Source organism: Eucyclogobius newberryi, unplaced genomic scaffold, assembly GCF_026437365.1.
Source record: "Eucyclogobius newberryi isolate DKJ021-1_F unplaced genomic scaffold, fEucNew1.0.hap1 SCAF_4, whole genome shotgun sequence".
Taxonomy (NCBI): Eukaryota; Metazoa; Chordata; class Actinopteri; order Gobiiformes; family Gobiidae; genus Eucyclogobius; species Eucyclogobius newberryi.
In genome coordinates, this window is record NW_027316056.1 from 1,640,956 (window position 1) to 1,660,226 (window position 19,271).

Here is a 19,271-nt window from a genome sequence, read left to right on the forward strand (position 1 = left end):
ATGACCTTGACCCTGACTGGTAATAACATTTTATCAAGGCATATACAGTAAATCAGAATTTTCACCGGGAATAATATCTAAATCAACGCCTTAATATTCTGGACAACCATCCGTCCATCTTCCTCTGCGTTATCTTGGGCCGGACCTACAAAGACTGCAGAGGCAGCAGTCTTTGTAGGGACTCCCACTTCCCTTTCCACTTGCACCTCTTCTCGGTCCTTCAGGGATATTCCAAGGCATTCCCAGGCCAGCTGAGATACATAGTCCCTCCAGCGTGTCCTGGGTTTTCCCAGAGGCCTCTTCTTGCAATCATTTTTTTGATTAATCCATTAGTTGTTTAGATCAGGAAAAAGTGCAAATATAGATTTTGGCAATTTTCCCCAGATAAATGTGAAGTGATGCAGCTTGAAGACATTTTGATTCAGGATAAAAAAAAAAAGATCATGTTTCTTTTGTCATTTCATGTTATTCCTGCTTCCTCTTTAACACATGGCATGTTTTCTGTGTATATTCCAGAAAACATTTATTTCATTCCTAAATTAGTTCATACGATTATCTCAATTAATCAATTTGTTTTGATTAATTTAATTGTTTCAACCCGATTGTTTCAACCCTAGATATATGTATTTTATGTTCTTTAAAGAGGGTATTTATTTTTCCCCTGTTGTGGTATTTCAATTTATCAATCAAGCTTGAATTAATGAATCCATGTTTTTGTCTTGTATCAAATCTAGTCCGTTGATAGATACAAATAACAGCTAAAAAGTTTTGAACACTGCACAAATCAGAATATCAGCATCATGTGCTTTGTTTTTTTACAGCCTCCAGCATAAGGTTTAGCGCCTTCTCTCTGGTCTACGTCCTGCTGCTGCTTCTACTACCGCTGCTACCCCAACCGACTGCACCCAACACAGGTAATCACCCGACGACTACCCCAACGCATGTTATACCCCAACCGACTGCACCCAACACAGGTAATCACCCGACGACTACCCCAACGCATGTTATACCCCAACCGACTGCACCCAACACAGGTAATCACCCGACGACTACCCCAACGCATGTTATACCCCAACCGACTGCACCCAACACAGGTAATCACCCGACGACTACCCCAACGCATGTTATACCCCAACCGACTGCACCCAACACAGGTAATCACCCGACGACTACCCCAACGCATGTTATACCCCAACCGACTGCACCCAACACAGGTAATCACCCGACGACTACCCCAACGCATGTTATACCCCAACCGACTGCACCCAACACAGGTAATCACCCGACGACTACCCCAACGCATGTTATACCCCAACCGACTGCACCCAACACAGGTAATCACCCGACGACTACCCCAACGCATGTTATACCCCAACCGACTGCACCCAACACAGGTAATCACCCGACGACTACCCCAACGCATGTTATACCCCAACCGACTGCACCCAACACAGGTAATCACCCGACGACTACCCCAACGCATGTTATACCCCAACCGACTGCACCCAACACAGGTAATCACCCGACGACTACCCCAACGCATGTTATACCCCAACCGACTGCACCCAACACAGGTAATCACCCGACGACTACCCCAACGCATGTTATACCCCAACCGACTGCACCCAACACAGGTAATCACCCGACGACTACCCCAACGCATGTTATACCCCAACCGACTGCACCCAACACAGGTAATCACCCGACGACTACCCCAACGCATGTTATACCCCAACCGACTGCACCCAACACAGGTAATCACCCGACGACTACCCCAACGCATGTTATACCCCAACCGACTGCACCCAACACAGGTAATCACCCGACGACTACCCCAACGCATGTTATACCCCAACCGACTGCACCCAACACAGGTAATCACCCGACGACTACCCCAACGCATGTTATACCCCAACCGACTGCACCCAACACAGGTAATCACCCGACGACTACCCCAACGCATGTTATACCCCAACCGACTGCACCCAACACAGGTAATCACCCGACGACTACCCCAACGCATGTTATACCCCAACCGACTGCACCCAACACAGGTAATCACCCGACGACTACCCCAACGCATGTTATACCCCAACCAACTGCCCTAACACAGGTAATACCAGGGAATCCTTGCCTCAAATTGAGGAGTTTAAGTATCTCGGGGTCTTAATCACATTCCATCATTCCCTCACTAGTGAACAACAGGGGCTGCAGACGCTGCACAGATCGGTGCAGCGGCTGTAGTGATGCAGTCGCTGCATCGGACCGTTGTGGTGAGGAAGAAGCTCAGTAGAAAGACAAAGCTCTCTATTTACCGGTCAATCTACGTTCCTGACCTCACCTATGGTCATGAGCTTTGGGTAATGACAAAAAGGACAAGATTGCGGATACAAGCGGTCGAAATGAGTTTCCTCCGCCGGGTGGCTGGGCGCTCCCTGAGAGATAGGGCGAGGAGCTCAGTCACACGGGAGGAGCTCGGAGTAGAGCCGCTGCTCCTCCATGTTGAGAGGAGCCAGCTGAGGTGGCTCGGGCATCTGTACTCTGCATTGTCGTCGTCTGTGTTGAGTCCGATGATGGCAGAGTGGTCAGAGAACTTCTGCAGGACACAACTGTCCGTGTGGTGTCTGAGGTCTGCAGTGTAGAAGGTGAAGAAGCGAGGACGGCGCCCCCACACTGCAGGTCCGAGTGTCAGGCACAGTCTCTCACAAACTGGGGTCGGTCTGTGAGGTAAACCAGGATCCACTCTGCCAGGTCCATAGCGTGTTAAAGGCGCTGAAGAGATAAGCCATAGTTTTTGATGTGTAAAGGACTACCCGCCAACACCTGGGAACAATTTGGTGTGAAAGATTCTGCATTATATGGTTTCTATTTTGACCAGCGGTTTCCCAAGCACCTCTGCGTTGGGATGGCTTAGGCGTGATTGTCTTGGATTGTGCCGCAGCGGAGCAGGTACTGGTGCCTACGCACCACTCACCTGCTGCTGCTGCCTCCTGTCCTGTGGGCCAACCAGAGGCAATGCCGAGGCGCAGTTTTAAAGCGCTAGTTGCCGTGCTTGGGATGGTCACGTGACCAGAGGACTTGACCGTTTCGATTGAAATGTGTGTTTTTGTTATGTATTATTGTTCCCTGTGTTATTAATGTGTGAGCTAAATGGAGGGCTATGGAGACTTCATTTTAAGTTAAAGGGACAATATGATTTTGGGGGTTTGTGTTGATTTATGCAATTTTTGTGTCTAACCCCCGTCCTTTGTTAATTGGTTTGCCCAGGGGAGGCGCTAGGGGTTTAAAAGGGAGCTCTGCTCATTGGTGAAGGGAGAGAGCTGAGGAGAGCATGTTTGTTGTGAGAACCTGTTGCTATCGCTGTTGTGAGTTTTTTGGATCCTGTAAATACCTTGTTTGATAGTCGTCGTTTTTTTCACTGTAAGTCCCAAAAACTGCCACTGTTTTTGGGACTGGGTGTAAATAAAATTCACCACACACATTTTTTCGACTGAGCCATCATTTTTCACGGAAGCTAAAACGAACCTATGACACTCCTGCTTTCGTCCTCTAAAATATGTTCTATGTCCTCTTGGACCAACAGGTTCCTCCACTTGTTCCACTAGCAGGTAGTCAGGTTCTGAGTCTGTGGATTCTGCTCATCTGATGTGTCAAGAACCAGTTTTGAGAACTGACCAGCAAAGGCTGTTCTTACAGTCCGAGGTGCACAAACTAAGTTCTCGCTTCTTATGAAGTATGAATTGGCCTTAATGCAGGTCATCATCACTGCAGTCTGGGGGTGTGCGCTTTAGGAACACTCGTTCCCGTGGCTCTGCTGCTGCCTGCCCTCGTTTATGGATCATAAGTTGAGTTTATAAGAGATGTGTGCGCTGACTGCGCCGTATTCTGTGCTAAGCGTCTCCGGCTTTTGGACCTGGTTTAGTCTGGGTTTAGTCTGGGTTTAGTCTGGGCACCCCGGTGATGAAGGCGAGTGCTCCGCGTTGCACAATATCAAATAAAGGTGAATTAGATAAAGAAACAGCGCTCCAAGGCTGCATTTCAACATTGCATTTATTTATTTATTCATTCATTCATTCAATTTTGGGAACCAATTTAAAAACATTAAATTAAACACTTTTTTCATTGCCTGTATATGAGGCCATGACAAACATCTCCCACAGGTGGTGCTTTTGAAAGCACAGTTTTCAGTCATTGGATCAAACACTATCACCATACATGGACTGGCACCAAGTCCATATATAAAAATATGTTTGATCTATTTATAGTGTTCAATATGTAATATATATTAAAGGATGCTACTTGTAACTTGTCTGGTTCCATTGGGTACCAAATGTGTTGATTTGACTAAATTACTAATGCTACAAAACTCTGGCAAACATACCACATAAACACAAGAACTACAAAGTTGAAACCGAAGAAAAAATACATTGAAAATGCCAATCATACATTGAACCGAAAACCTGATTGTATAAAAGATCAAAAAATGGGGGGAAGTCCTTCCTAATGAGCCGTCTCCTGTTACCAGTCCTCTCAAAGAACTGGCTACCTCTGCCGCCCTCTGTATCTATTTATCCAGTTTCCCACAAACCTAATCTCCCACATTTAGCGCTCAGATAAGTATATGTAACTAGACACTGAGTGTCTCAATATGGCATGTATTTGTAAATACCATCTTCAGATTGGTGACATTAACTTCACTGTGATCAATCAAATTTTTTTATAGAGCACAATTTGCACGAAGCACAATTCAAGTCAATTGAATAACTAAAATAAGCGAAAAGAAAAACAATTATTCAAAGTAGAGTTGTTCTGTTATGCATCCTCATGAATAATGCTTCCTAGATGTAATAAAGTCAACATCAATATAAATAAATAATAACAATAATGAAAAACACAAAGCGGAGAGTGTGTTCCAGATCAATAATCACAGCAGCTTGTTCAGACCTTCACGTACCAGGTAAACACTTCAGAACCTGAACCTGAACCAGAACCAGAACCAGAACCAGAACCAGAACCAGAACCAGAACCAGAACCAGAACCAGAACCAGAACCAGAACCAGCTTTATTGCCATTGTCAATGAACAACATTCCCAAACAGGAACCAGTCTTGGTGATCGATGCAACACAAAACAATAAAACAATGAACAATGAATAAGTCATAGCAATAAGCTATCAGATAAAAATATAAGAATAAAAATAAAAAATAAATTAAAAATGTACACACATTTACAGTTGTACAGATACACATATGTAGTGCAGAAAATGAACAGTGCAGTGAGTGATTAAATTATGGTTACTTCACCTGGAGACATCTTTATGTTTATACAAGTCAAACCTTTGTCTCCAAGCTAATGCTAAGATACAATAAATGTAATCAAATGAAAGTAATGTATGTTTGCCTTAGCTTTGAGACAAAATCACTTTTATAGACACGTAGGTTTCCTCTGGTGACATATTTACATGGTATTTAAAAGTCTTAACATGCTGCCAGTGAGTATCCATCTGTAACTGGCTCTCTGCTGTCAGATATTCATTTGAGCAAGACTTGGCTAATTCCTAAAGAGAATGAATGAAATGAGAAGTGAAAATGTGCTGCGCCAATTCCTGAACCCTGAACCCGCTCTGAGCCCACCCTAATATACCATATTTGGTTACCACCTATTGAGACGTGCTGCCACAAACTGGATTGTAGCCCTTGTTTACTCTGGAATCACTTGAGTGGGCTATGGGTTATTTTACAGTGTAATCACGTACTCACGTTTTGGTCACAGGATAGTGGCTTAATACAGTAGGGACTGAAATAACAAATTAACACCAGACACCAGGTAAAGTATTAAATAATCAAAGACAAAATAAGACAAAATGTAAACAAAATGTAAAGCAAACACAACAATACACAGAAAACTCAACTGCACACAAAATACAGCACTTGTTGGTGTGTAGTACCGATTAATTACTTCGTCCTAAAGCCGGCATCTAAATACACCCTACGTTGCAGGCCTGTATCGATGCTTGTGGGCGGTGTGACCAAAAACTCACTCTGTGAGCAAAATAAAATAAAGGTTGGGTACCTGGTGTAAAAGTGTTAATTCCACCAGATTCGTCCGGTCCATTCTGCGTAGCCCTCTTCTCCGTCAAAACAGCTCAGTGCACCGGGTTACAGTGTGACTCCAATGGCGCTGCAGGTGCGTGGCCTACACCCACTCCAAGACTTCCAGAGGTACTCTGAGCGAGAGTGCTGTCTGGATCCTTCTCTCGTTGTCCAGTCCGGCAACAATTGACTGTCCGCCCTTGGTCCCACGTGATCGCCGAAACACAGCAAACATTCGCTTTCCCGAGTTTGTTTTATACAAGCTCTATTAACTTACTAGTTAATAGAGTGATAAAAACACTGTCCACTTGCTTCGCGTTGAAACTACAGTGTCTTTAATCACTCTCCACACACTAAACCTAATTGTAGATTCTCTTCTCAAACCACGGCACAAAACTTCTCGCATGAGATTATGGATTACTATGGATTATAGTGATTGGCTGGTCTTTAGCCTTTCCCGGGTCATCTTAGGTGAACCTCGTAGGTTTTTAACTTTTGGGGTTATGACACATCGTGTTGCTTTGGGCTCCACCTCTTGTTTTGGGGCAGAAACGACCTCCTCTTTATCTTGGCCTGACTCTTCTTGGGTGACCATTACTGGATCAGTCTCAGTTTTACTTTCCTAATCAGACTCTACACCATCTTCAACTGCTGCTTCCTCCTGTGTCATTTCCCCATCACTGTCACTTTCTCGAACATTTGCAAGATCCTCTTGAGATCTGAGCGCTTGTCTGAGACCTTCTTTTACTGACACTGTAGACTCAGCTATAACTGTCGGATTCTTTAGAGTCTTTGACTTGGTTTTCTGTTTGACAGAACAGTTCTTGTCAATTTTACATGTTGCCCAATAGGAAGAATGTGGTCTTTGTGGATTGTTTTACACCACCACTACCATTCTCTTTTTGCAGTTGATAGACGGGTAGGTTTGGCATCTTCCCCACAACTTGATAGGGTATTGAACTCCATCTTGGTTCCAGCTTGTGTCTTCCTTTGAGACCCCAGTTCTTGAGTAGGACTCTGTCTCTCGACTTCCAAAGATTGAAAGCCAACTCTTTTGTCATAAGCAGTTTTGTTCTTTTGATGTACATTGTCTGCAGTATCAGATGCCAACTTGTACGCATGGTGGAGATCTTCTTTCAACTTTGACACATAGCATGAGTGACTTTCCACAGCCTTTGCAGAGGATTTCCCAAAACACCGGTCCACTGGCAGTCTGGCTTCACGACCAACCATGACAAAGTAGGGCGAATAGCCAGCATCATACTTATATACGGAAACTTTTGATTTGGACCGCGTTTGCAGGCACAATCATTGACTGTGGTAAGACATCTTCCGGCAGTGGAGCTAAAGGAGACGTAGTGCCCATCAAGATCTCTTGGCCCACTGTCTGCTTGAAGTTGACTTTGCAGGTTATTTGCATGTCTCCTGGAGGTAGGGACAAAGAATTTGGACCTTGCCATATTACACAGTCTACCTCATCTTCACTAGAGGTCAGGGAAACAGCATCAGAGAGTACCGGTTGCTGATCACTTTGGGCTTGGATCCCTAATACTTGGGCTATGTCAACACCCTTTTTTCTGCATTGATGAATCAAGTGGCGGACATGGCTGGTGTTAGTGCCAAGAATGAAAGGGATGTGTTCTTCTTTTTGACTTGGGCAGATCAGGGTCAGAACTGTCACTGTGTGATTGGTGCCAGTAACTTCAGCTGAATACTCAATTGACCACAACATAACCACGATCGGGGTAGCTGACATTGGACTCACTTAGACCCCAAAGGTCTCTATTGCAAAATGTATTATTTATAGATTTACCAGTACTTTGTGAGTCGAGACCTCCAATGTTGGCTGAATATATAGGTTCCAATCGCCACCACAGATGAGGGTTCCCTCTGAGTGGTTTACAATCAGATCCATGACATTATTGTTGAAAATGAGGTTGCTATACATTTATCAATGTAAACACATTTCCATAAATGTTTCCTTTGACCAGGACAAATCTATCTTCTTTATCTTTGTGTTCAAAACTCTGTTCGAATGCTTTTCTGGTTAAAATCAATATAGCCACTCCGCTCTTATGTTTGATCCCTGTATGAGGAATAATAGTTTATTATAACCGGTTTCAGTTCGTTTTAGATGTTCTAAATAGTTTAAAAGAGTCTCTTGTAGGTATACAATATAAATATTTTCTTTTCTCATCTTTGTTAGTATCTTGACCGCTTAATGTTAAAGGATGCTTTTCTTACTTTTTCCAATGGTGGAGGGAAAACCATTTTCTAACAAGACAAGGCCCTGGTTACTATAACCTTTTCACCTGGGTATTTCCAAAAAGAAGTGGGAACACATTGGCGGCTACTCACATGTGTCCATCAGGGTCCAAAGGTCCAAAAAAGGAAAGGGAGATAAAGGGAAAACATATCCCTGTTCAGGAGTTTGTCTTGTTATCTAGAAATGATGCCTCCTCCGGTGAAGTAAACTTAATAACAATAATGGGCGTTGAAGTCCCCTAGTAGAACAATGGAGTCCCCGGACGGTGCACTGTCCAGTACCCCTCCCAAGGACTCCCAAGAAGGCTGGGTACTCTGCACTGCTGTTCGGCCCACAGGCCGACATAACAGTGAGAGACCTGTCCTCCACCCGAAGGCGTGGGGGACGCGTTCCTCTCGTCCACCGGTGTGAACTCCAACATGTGGCGACTGCTGCCGAGATCACTCCGCACCGGCCCCTTATGGATCCTCAGTGTTGCGGAGTAAAGCAGAGTATAATCCATCTTCTTTTTTCTCAGACGAGATTTCACTTGGTCGAAAGCTTTGCGTTTCTTTCCCACTCTCGCTGAGTAATCATTGAAAAAGGATACTTGGGGTTTGGCCGATCCAGGCTGTCCCGCTGCGAGACATCTGGATGCCGCCAGAACGCGTTGTTTGTCACTTAAGTTGTGAAACTTCAGTATAATTGGTCTCGGGCGCCAGAGTGTGCGGTGTGCACGGTCAAGCTTTATTTTCCCAGCCTTTGTTGGAAGCTTTAGATGATCAGGGATCCAGGTCTCCATAAACTTGACCACGTCCGTCCCCTCCGTGTCCTCTGATAGACCAACAACCCGCATGTTTCCTCTGCGATTATGGTTCTCGAGATCGTCCATTTGGTCCATCATGATGTTATCCTCGCTCGTCCAGTGTGCCACATTAGATTGTAGGACAGGGACCGTCTCCTTTAGGTTCGAGATTTCCTTCTCGGCTGCGGCGGCTCGGTTCTCCATCTCGTTAGTCTTTGAGTTTAATACTTGCATGCTACCGAGCGCAATCTTTGTGTCCACTGCCTTTATGTAATCCGTGATCTCCTGCGGCCACGATAGCTGGATCCTGTTCGGTCCCGAAGCTGCGTGGGTAGGTAGGGATGCAGAGTCTTGGGTCACATCTGTACCTGTTAACTTAGCTGCAGCAGTATTCGCCTGGCGCTGAGTGCCAGTCCTCTTGCGCGATCCACCCGGCATGTTTAGAATTTGTCTTTTAAAAGTTCACTGTTGTGTTTTCCCACACTATCCATCCATCCATATTCTTCCGCTTATCCGGGGACGGGTTCTCCCACACCTAAATTAGTTATCTCCCCAGGTGAATGTTTGATTTAAATGGATGTTTTACTTGGATTTAGCTGTAGCCTGAAGGAGTAGTCTGACTTAGGCGGCATTTATTGAAGTCCATATTAATTATTGCAACAGGCCTTGTGTCGTCTTTATAGACAAGCAGAAACTTTAGTGATAGAGCTCCCCCTGCAGCTCCTTTATGAAAAGGCATTTATTTTCCCTATCTTTCTTTTTTATTCCTTTTTTCTGAAATAAATCAGTATAATCAGATCTAAAAACATTTAATGTTGCCACGTGTTTAAAAAAGGGTTTTTCAGGAGAGTCGTTTTCAAGCTGGTGTTGGCAACTGTTGCAAGGCTGGTCTTGCAGGGGGTGACGACTGATTCATAAAATGCTTTGAAAAAACATATTTAACCGTACGTTTTTGTTGCTATATGTTTTTTTTTAAAGAAAATACATATTTATAAATCACAGGGACGCTCAATAGTTCTCCTTTAAACCTGTATTACTGTGTATGCGTGCAGGGAGCCCAGCCCGCTGTGTCACCGCCATCTGTGTGTCCAGCCTCCTCTTCCTCCTCCTCCAGGTCTTCTTCCAAGTGACCACCATCCCACTGCAGCCAGACTTCAACTGTGAGTCCAGTGCTATTATCTGTGTGGGCTTCTGACCTGCTAACATAAAGATGAAGAAGCTAACTGTGCTGCCTTCAGGTACCTCATGGCAGAAGGCACTCTCTCAGCTCGGCCTCATTGGGTAAGACCAGCATTCTGCAAGAGCCAGATGTTCCTTTCATATATTGGTGATAAAATATTTTGAGGTTCTGCTAAAATACTTCATGCATACACCATTAATAAGTTAATCCTCAGTGTTGGAAAGTAATCATGTAATACATTTGAAAGTGGATACTCTTTACTTTTACTCACTCTGTCTGTACTTCCTGCTCCACTATTTTGTTTTTACTGGACTGAAAAGTAAACAGTACTTTCCACAGGGTTGGAGGGGTTATTTTTAGCATGTTTATGATGACATCCTGCATAAAGGTTTTCAGTTCAAGTCTTGGCTTTGACCAAACCAAAATATACACATTTCACTCTGTCATAGATATTAAAAATCTATGCAAAATATTTTTACTTTTTACTCCAAAAGTCAAATTTCAAACATGTACTTCATTACTTTTACTTAGTAGTAGATTTTTATTTTTACTTGAGTATGTTGTTTTTGCTCCTGTATCTGCACATTTACTGAAGTAACAATATTGAGTACTTCCTCCACCACTATGATGCTAACAGCACACTTCCTGCTGAATCAATTGCTCTATAATCAGATGATTCTGACCCCAAGAGCTGAATTGACAATATATCTGTACTGTACTGTCATTTTACATGAGAAAACTCAGATACAGCCCGTTTCATTCCGATGGAGTTTACAGTTGTGTTTGACTGTACTTCACTGTGGCTGTTGCAAATGAATAAAGGCCAGTTTTTGTTTATAACACAGCACAATTTGTACACAAAGTAATTCAAAGTGCTTCACACAACTGCTAAAAACACAAATAATCATTATGTACATGATAACATTTAATTTAAATTTAAATTTGAAAGAGAAGAGTGCAAATAATTTCAGTTCTGTATTTCAGCTGCATAAAACAGAAACAGTTTAACCCTCCAGCATTTCAACAGAAAAAGGAAAGGCTGGAGCTACAAGCAATGTCCCTGAAACATTGAAGACAAAATCAAATGTGTCAAATGATGAAAAACACCATTTAATTTGAGCTGGATCGTGATTTTAACATGATTCACTACATCTAGTAATTTATATTGATATAGTGAGGCAAATCCAGTTTAGAAGTTTATCTTCTTTTTGTCTCTCACTCAGAGCATGACCAATAGGAGGAGTGTCTGTGTTTGACATTAGAGGTGCATTCAAGAGGGCGTTGACTTATAATACTCCCAGGTTCTTTCAGGATGTGTGTTCTCTTCAGTCTTGCAGGCAGTGACGCAGGCTCAGTGGTGCGACACACTGCTCCGGACCTGGCCGTGCTGCTGGTGGGTCTGATCACATGGAGACTCAGCTCTCAACTTGGACCTTCTCCTCAGGTAGAAAACTATTCCAATTGAGCCATAATTCCACAGGTTCACCTTTTCACCCTCTGCAGGTGGTCTTGTGCCTTTTTCTAGGCAAGTTTATTTGTTGAGCACAATTCGTACACAAGGCAATTCAAAGTGCTTCCCACAACAGGAAAAACATGCTATAAAATCACAGACATGACCGAAATCACAAAACTCAATTCTTCAATTTAACAATTTTGCTGACATGAATCATACATTTTGTGCGTGCTTAGTGATCCGCCAGATGGAGAAACCAAATCCATTGGACCACACTGACAGACTCTCCAGACACTCGATATATGACATTGCCAGCGTGACAGGCACCTCCGCATGACAAGCCTTCGCTAAAACTTGACCAAAGCTCTTAGTGATTAAAACGGGCTCTTGATCAGTCGGTGCACCAGGCTCTTCCTGGACTTTGCAGTGGCCTTAGTGCCGACTGACCATCTGACCAGTGAGTGTTCTGACCCTCTCCCCAGGCTCCTGCTCTGCTGCTGCACAATGGGCTATTGTGTCCAGCAGAATTATTTACATGTTCAATTTGAATTGTGTCTAAATAGTAGTTGAAATTGTAAATTAGTTCTCTAAAGAAAGACCTTTTCAATTCAATTCAATTTATTTTTGTAACGCCCAAAATCACAACAACGGTTGCCTCTGATGGCCACAGTGAAAAATGAATTAAGCAATGTCTGTGGTGGTGGGAGACGATGTCCCAGAGTCCTCTGTCCTTAGACTCTCCTTCTCGGCCAGGAAAAACCACAAAAAACCTCCTTGAGGAAAAAGTATAAAGCTGGAGGAGTTCCAGAGTGAAGGATCTGACTCCTACAGACGGACGTGAGGGAGACTGTGGAGCTGGAGCCACTCTTCATCCCGGATCCCCGGGTCCATCTCCGAGTCAGTGTCGCTGCTGTAACCTTCAGTGATGATTCCGGCCTTCGTGAAAGCTCGGACCACACTTGGACTGATACTTTAGCCCAGAGTTAAAAGTCTGCGTCGTAAGCGTGTCTCTTGCGATAATATTATAGATCCATGGTCTCTTGGCAGGAGCCATCTGGACCCAAGATTCTTGGGGTCCTTTCTTATTTAGGTGTCCGCGTTGTTCCTGACGTATAATGTAGTTTACATTTTGACAGAGCGCCGCAAGCGCCGTGTGTAGCGGTAGACTACTGAGCTGAGTTAACATTATAACCCTCTGATGGAAATTTAGATCAAGGCTTAAATAAATCTGAACTTTCAAGGGGAATAATACCTAAATCATACCAATGGATTTCTAAACTTGACAGCTACTCTACTAAATATATTTAAAAAAAAGTGAGGGTAACGTTGTTTTGACAGATGAAGAGTGGGAAAATATGTACATCTCAGTGGAGGACCACAAAATTACATTTCTGGGTAGAATTTGGCTGGAAAAATGTTTTTTCTTAACACCATGTCATAGTGCCCATTATTCACAAGAAAATAATAACTTTGACAGGAGGCAAACCATTATTACATGTTTTTGGACTGTCCCTCTCTTCTAAATCGATGTATTTGGGCCTCAAAACTCCTGCCATGGACACAATACATGGATACCTTTGGAACCTACTTTTGGCGGCAGGAAAAAAGGCCATCACAAAGAAATGACACAAACAGCACCAACAATCAAGGACTAGACTGACATAGTAACAGACATCAGACAAATGGAAAAAGATGACATGCAGACTTGATGTGGAAATGGACCAATTTGACCAAATGGGACGTTTATTTTAATAAAGTCTTGTTTGGTTAAAATTACATTATTCTTCTAAATTCTGGATTAGTTTCAGTAAGACTTCGCTTGTTACCCATAGAGAATGAATGAAGGATAAGTGAAGCCCATGGTGAAAAGGTCCTATAGGGAACGAGAGAACACAAGCCAAAACAAAAAGCAGCTAAAAACAGAAAATAATGATTTCTCACCAAATAATAGTTGATGGTTTGCCCACCATATTCTAACTTATATGTTGAGCCCACAGACTTAGCAAAACAAAGCTAACAAGGCATGTAAGCATCAGCTGTTTCTTGTTACATGATTCATATGTATGATCCAAAGCCAATGCATGACATAAAGGTTAAAACGCAGCCTAGAGGCTTTGCAGAGAAGTGAAATAAATAAGGAAAAACCTGTTCCTGTTGAGCCAATTCTCACACATAAACTTGGAAATACCAAATGTCTTTTTGTGAATCACTGAGATTTTCCCCATAATTAAAAAGTATAATTCAATTAAGGTTTAGATTTTATTTATTAGAAACATATAGTTATGTTTCTGTGAGGTCAGTTACTGATGTAACTCATTCTGCGATGACATGAAACTGTCCAAAGCGCTCTGAAGCGAAGCGGCCTGGGGTCCGGGGTCAATCCAAACAGCTTTTGGGTCTCTGGACGGTGTGTTCTCTGGACTCCTGTCTGTGGCTCTGCAACAGGATGTCTCTGACCGTTCCAGCCATAACCTTGTTAGTACAGACTCAGTAAGAATAATGAACAACCTGAGGAGCCGCTCTGAAAGCAATCGGTTTTCATTTGCCCCGCTCCGTTTGGCTCTGCCCCTGTGGCAGATCAATACGTGTGGCTCTGCAGACTGTCGACAACAACCACATTGGATTTGAGTGGATCATTATCATTCTGTATAAAACCTGCTATCACTGTAGTTTAGACAAGGGCCAAGAGTTATTGATAAATGCATATCTTAATAATAGACAATATTTGAACAGTCCATCAGGAATGTACCAGTACTGTTAATGTAAAGTATTCATCATGACCATGGGACCACAGATGAAAAGATGTCTTTTGGCTAATTCTGGCAATTTTACTCATTATCCAATACAAATATCTAATATAATTAACCAGAAAAGGACAAACATATCACTTCCTCATCCTTGTTTGGGCGATAACACTTATCGGTTCTTTATGTTTTTAATCATCAAAGTTGAAACAGTGGGCACAATGACACGGATGGGAGCTGCTGTGTTTCCCACACTCAGTATGATCCGATGTGAGGCTTGTGCTTCTCCACTCCTTCTGGAACATGTGACATTTTTGTTAAATCAATTGCACATATGTTCTTGCTATGAAGCAAATGGATGATTTTGAATATTAATTGAAGTCAACAATTGTAGAAAAAGAGTAAGTTGTGGTCATTTGGACACAAGACGTTCTCAATCTGCAGAGCGTCCAGATGACCACAACTGATTCTTTTTCTACAATCGAACACTCCTAGACAAATGAGAGATTGCACTTGAAGTCAACATCTCCTGAGCTACGAAAGAAAGTTTGTGAATATAAAATGAAAACAACATGTGGGTGCCTGTAAATGTCCCTTTTTATGAAGTATTGCATAAAACATGTCATTAAAAAAGAATTTAAAGATCACAATCACAGAGATTTATCTTATTTAATACCACTATTTGACTTATACTTACTGAAAATTGCTTTTAACTCAGTGAGCTCTAATTTTGAGGGAATATTCCATGAAAAAAAGATTGAAAGACGGCTCAGTAGCGCCACCTTAAAAATGTTTTAACATGGGGCCAATTGGAGCCCGACGCCTTCATAGGACGGAGGCCATGTTGGATCAAACACTAGTGTTTGTCGTAGGAAACAGGTTCATTTGTAACACAATGTGACAAAATCACATCACTCTTTCCATAAAAAGTCACGTGAACGAAAAAAAATAAAATTCTGTCATTCCTTCCCCCCCCCTCAAATTCAAACTACATTATGGCAATGACGGGCCTTTTTCCTCGTATACTTATGAAACTTGTTACAAACCTCATGTCAGGATAGGTAAAAAAAAATATTATGACCCCGCCCTAAACCCCATAGGGAGTCGGCCGTTGTGGGCGGAACCAATTTTTTTCAATTTTTTTGTCAGTTGGCTGATCTTTGATGTCTTTGTGGGAGAAAAATGCATTTGGAAACGGCCTTTCGAGTTACAATGTGTCTGAAGTGGATGAAGTGGATTCAATGAAATAATAAAAAAAAAAATGTGCAGATTTGATAAAGTTATTTCCAAGTGAAAGCAAAACATTGTCAAATGCAAAAAGAGTTTTTCCTGTTGTGTCTCGGGTTAAGTAAGCACATGTGAATGTTGTACCCCTTGAAATAGATAAGGCTTACATTGGTGATTGTGTGTGTGTTAAATATTATATGCACTTTTCAGGTTCTTTGTATTCAACATTAATAGATCATCATTTGACATTTTGTTCAGTGTGAACTGCAAGATTCATCTAAATCGGCTTAATAACAGAAACAAGTCCATTGACTTCCTGTTCAAAAGTGGAGAAGTGATGATCTCTTAATAATGTCATTTCCCAGTAACAAGCAACAGATGTTTATGTGGCATTTTAGATCTCCACATGTGAAGTGAGTACAGGGATGTGGGCGGGGACAGGGGGTTGGTGAAAACAGCAATTTTCTGAGCACTGGAGCCTCTGTTGCGGGACAATACATGATTACTGTAACTAATGAGAAAAAAAATCACTGCTGTAACGAGGGTAAACTCTCAGAATATGTCTCCTCTAATGGCAGGACAGCGACTCGGAGCTGGAGCCCTTGGACATGAGCACAGGACCAGAGCAGAAGACAAACAGGCTCTGCGTGGAGCTGGAGTCTGCTCTAAGGCAGATCAAAGACGTGTTGGGGAACATGACATCCACTGGGGGCCAGGTCCTGCTCACCACTCTGCTGGGACTCACAGGTCAGAGGTCACCAGACACTGCTGAATATACAGTATCCAGGTGTAGCACTCTTCTTATTTGCAAGATGGGTTAGCATTATGGCAATTGATGCGATAGGACAAATGCAGGAGAGCTGGTTATTTATGGAGCTCAGGGAGTATGAATGTGCGACACAGGTCAAATGTAAATGAAATATATTGGGCTGTCACAGGCTCGTTTTAGCTTCTGTGAAAAGATGATGGCTCAGTCGAAAAACTTATGCTTGGGAGATTTTTATTTACAGCCAGTCCACAAAGCAGTGGTAGAATATTTACAGTGAGCAGACATGCTCTGTCCCCCAATAATAGCCCCTCCCCTGGGCCAACCAATTAACAAAGGACGGGGGTGAAACACACAAATGGCATGAATCAACACAAACCCCCAAAATCATATTGTCCCTTTAACTTAAAATGAAGTCTCCATAGCCCTCCATTTGGCTCACACATTAATAACACAGGGAACAATAATACATAAAACACACATTTCAATGAAACGGTCGAGTCCTCTCGGCAGTGCCTCTGGTTGGCCCACAGGAGGCAGCAAAAGCAGCAGCAGGTGAGTGTGGTGCTTAGGCGCCGAGTGTCCGGGCAGTGGGGAAAAGTGTCCGGCAGTGGAAAAGTATCCAGGCAGTGGGGGAAAGTGTCCAGGCAGTGGGGGAAAGTGTCCGGCAGTGGAAAAGTATCCAGGCAGTGGGGGAAAGTGTCCAGGCAGTGGAGGAAAGTGTCCGGCAGTGGAAAAGTATCCAGGCAGTGGGGGAAAGTGTCCAGGCAGTGGGGGAAAGTGTCCGGCAGTGGAAAAGTATCCAGGCAGTGGGGGAAAGTGTCCAGGCAGTGGGGGAAAGTGTCCGGCAGTGGAAAAGTATCCAGGCAGTGGGGGAAAGTGTCCAGGCAGTGGGGGAAAGTGTCCGGCAGTGGAAAAGTGTCCAGGCAGTGGGGGAAAGTGTCCGGGCAGTGGGGAAACAGTTCGGGGAAGTGACGGGCCATGATGCAGTTAACGGGCGATCCGCAAACGCCAAGAGCGTGCGCCGTGAGGCAGCTGGGAAGGCACGCCGGGTGGAGAAATGACGGGGCAGTTAGGACGCACCGTCACACACACACACACTCACACATATATATGTAAGTGTTTTGTTTTGATATGTGTGCATGTTTTGGACATTTGGGGGTGCACTACTGTTCCCTGGCTGTTATGCTCATGTAAAACAGGTGAAGACGTTTGTTCTGTTCTAAACTGTGTGAATAAAGAGAGATGGCTGGAGCAACACGGTTGTTTTACCTGCTGCGACGACATCCGTGGTCCTACGGGTAAAACAGGCTCATGCATTCAAGAAGTCAAAACAGGGAAGCAAGGAACGAAGATGATCCTCTACATTAAGTAAAACGACCGCGCTCAACTAGAGCTCGAGCCGCGGAGGAGCCCAACATTGTGGCAAAATAATGTAAGACTATTTGGATGGAACTAGGGATGTATACCTAAACCCACGTTCAGGTTCAAGTCCGGATTCGAATCCAGAGGTTCAGGTTCAGGTCTGGACCTAATGAATCCGGCTGAACTCATGCCATTTTTGCATAATGTTATAACAGCATAACACAAGCTACTTGACTAAATTAAGTTGAAGACACATGAACAAGGACAACCATCAAACAAGGCTTAACTGCAGTGAAATAAACTCAATTTATCTAGTTTATTCACTGTTTTAACATAAGTTACAACTTACAAATCACAAGCTACGAGCTAGCTGCTAAACTATAGCTTAACAGGTAACACACATTACTTGAGGAACAACTCAAGACTCAAGGGTCAAGGGTCAAAGCAGCTGTTTCATCTGATGCAATGTTTCATCTTTAGACACATTTCACTCTTTAATGTTCAGATCCTTTAGCATCAAAAGTCAGATAAAAACCTTCAAACACAAAACACCAGTGTCAATAATTAAATAACAGAGTTACAAAAACTATCATAAAAGTCAACTTGAACGACTAAAAAGCATCAACTTATAGAACTATAGCAGTATCAAAAGTAGAATATGAAAATATTTTACACAACACATCAAAATAATACATCACATTAGCAGCATTAAACACCAGACCATATTTAACTGTAGAATACAAATACAAAATACTATTACAAAATATAAACTCCAATTAATGAATGCAGCAATTAAGTAATATTACTTTGACTTTACTTTGTATTTACTTAATGCCAAATACATCACACCACAACATAACACTTCAGTTATTTCATCTATTTACACAAAGACCAAAGACCCAGACAAGACCACGCTGACCCCGCCCCTTTAACACACAGCCACGCCCACAGCACATTAACCATCACAACATCGCACGCGGCGGCCACAGCTTAAAACAGTTCAAATAAAGCCAGCGATCTCACCGGCTTCACTTCAATGTTCACATGTGGACACACGGTTCTGCGCAGCTCGACACGTACGAGGCGCTCCCGTCCCTCGCGTCTTTAAACTTATTTCGCCGGCTTCAACTTCTGCCCAGAAGACGCGTGCGTCGCTAATTAGGGTTCGTGTGCGCCATTGACGATGCATGTTAGTGTGTACGTCTTTTCCAGCACGAATTTTGCGATCAATGGAAGGTTTAAGATGGTTTAGATTCTAGAACGTACAGGATATAGTCTGTGAGAGCTAGATATTTTCATGAGTCCAAGACTGAATCACCGGGTTTCGTTTTTTTTGGACCTGAACCGAAACGTTTTTACAAGTCCAGATCCGGTCCATCGTAGCGGTACACATCC

General features: G+C 43.1%; 1 protein-coding gene across 1 annotated transcript in view; it reads left to right on the top strand.

Annotated features, from left to right (window-relative positions):
• The window catches only part of LOC140377306 (piezo-type mechanosensitive ion channel component 2-like), a 196,398-nt gene continuing 177,127 nt past the window's right edge, over positions 1–19,271 (top strand). The window contains exons 1-6 of the mRNA XM_072462675.1: positions 1–19; positions 822–914; positions 10,194–10,301; positions 10,380–10,422; positions 11,651–11,765; positions 16,324–16,492. Of these exons, the coding sequence (XP_072318776.1) occupies positions 1–19; positions 822–914; positions 10,194–10,301; positions 10,380–10,422; positions 11,651–11,765; positions 16,324–16,492 (547 nt within the window). The remainder of the gene's footprint in view (positions 20–821; positions 915–10,193; positions 10,302–10,379; positions 10,423–11,650; positions 11,766–16,323; positions 16,493–19,271) is intronic.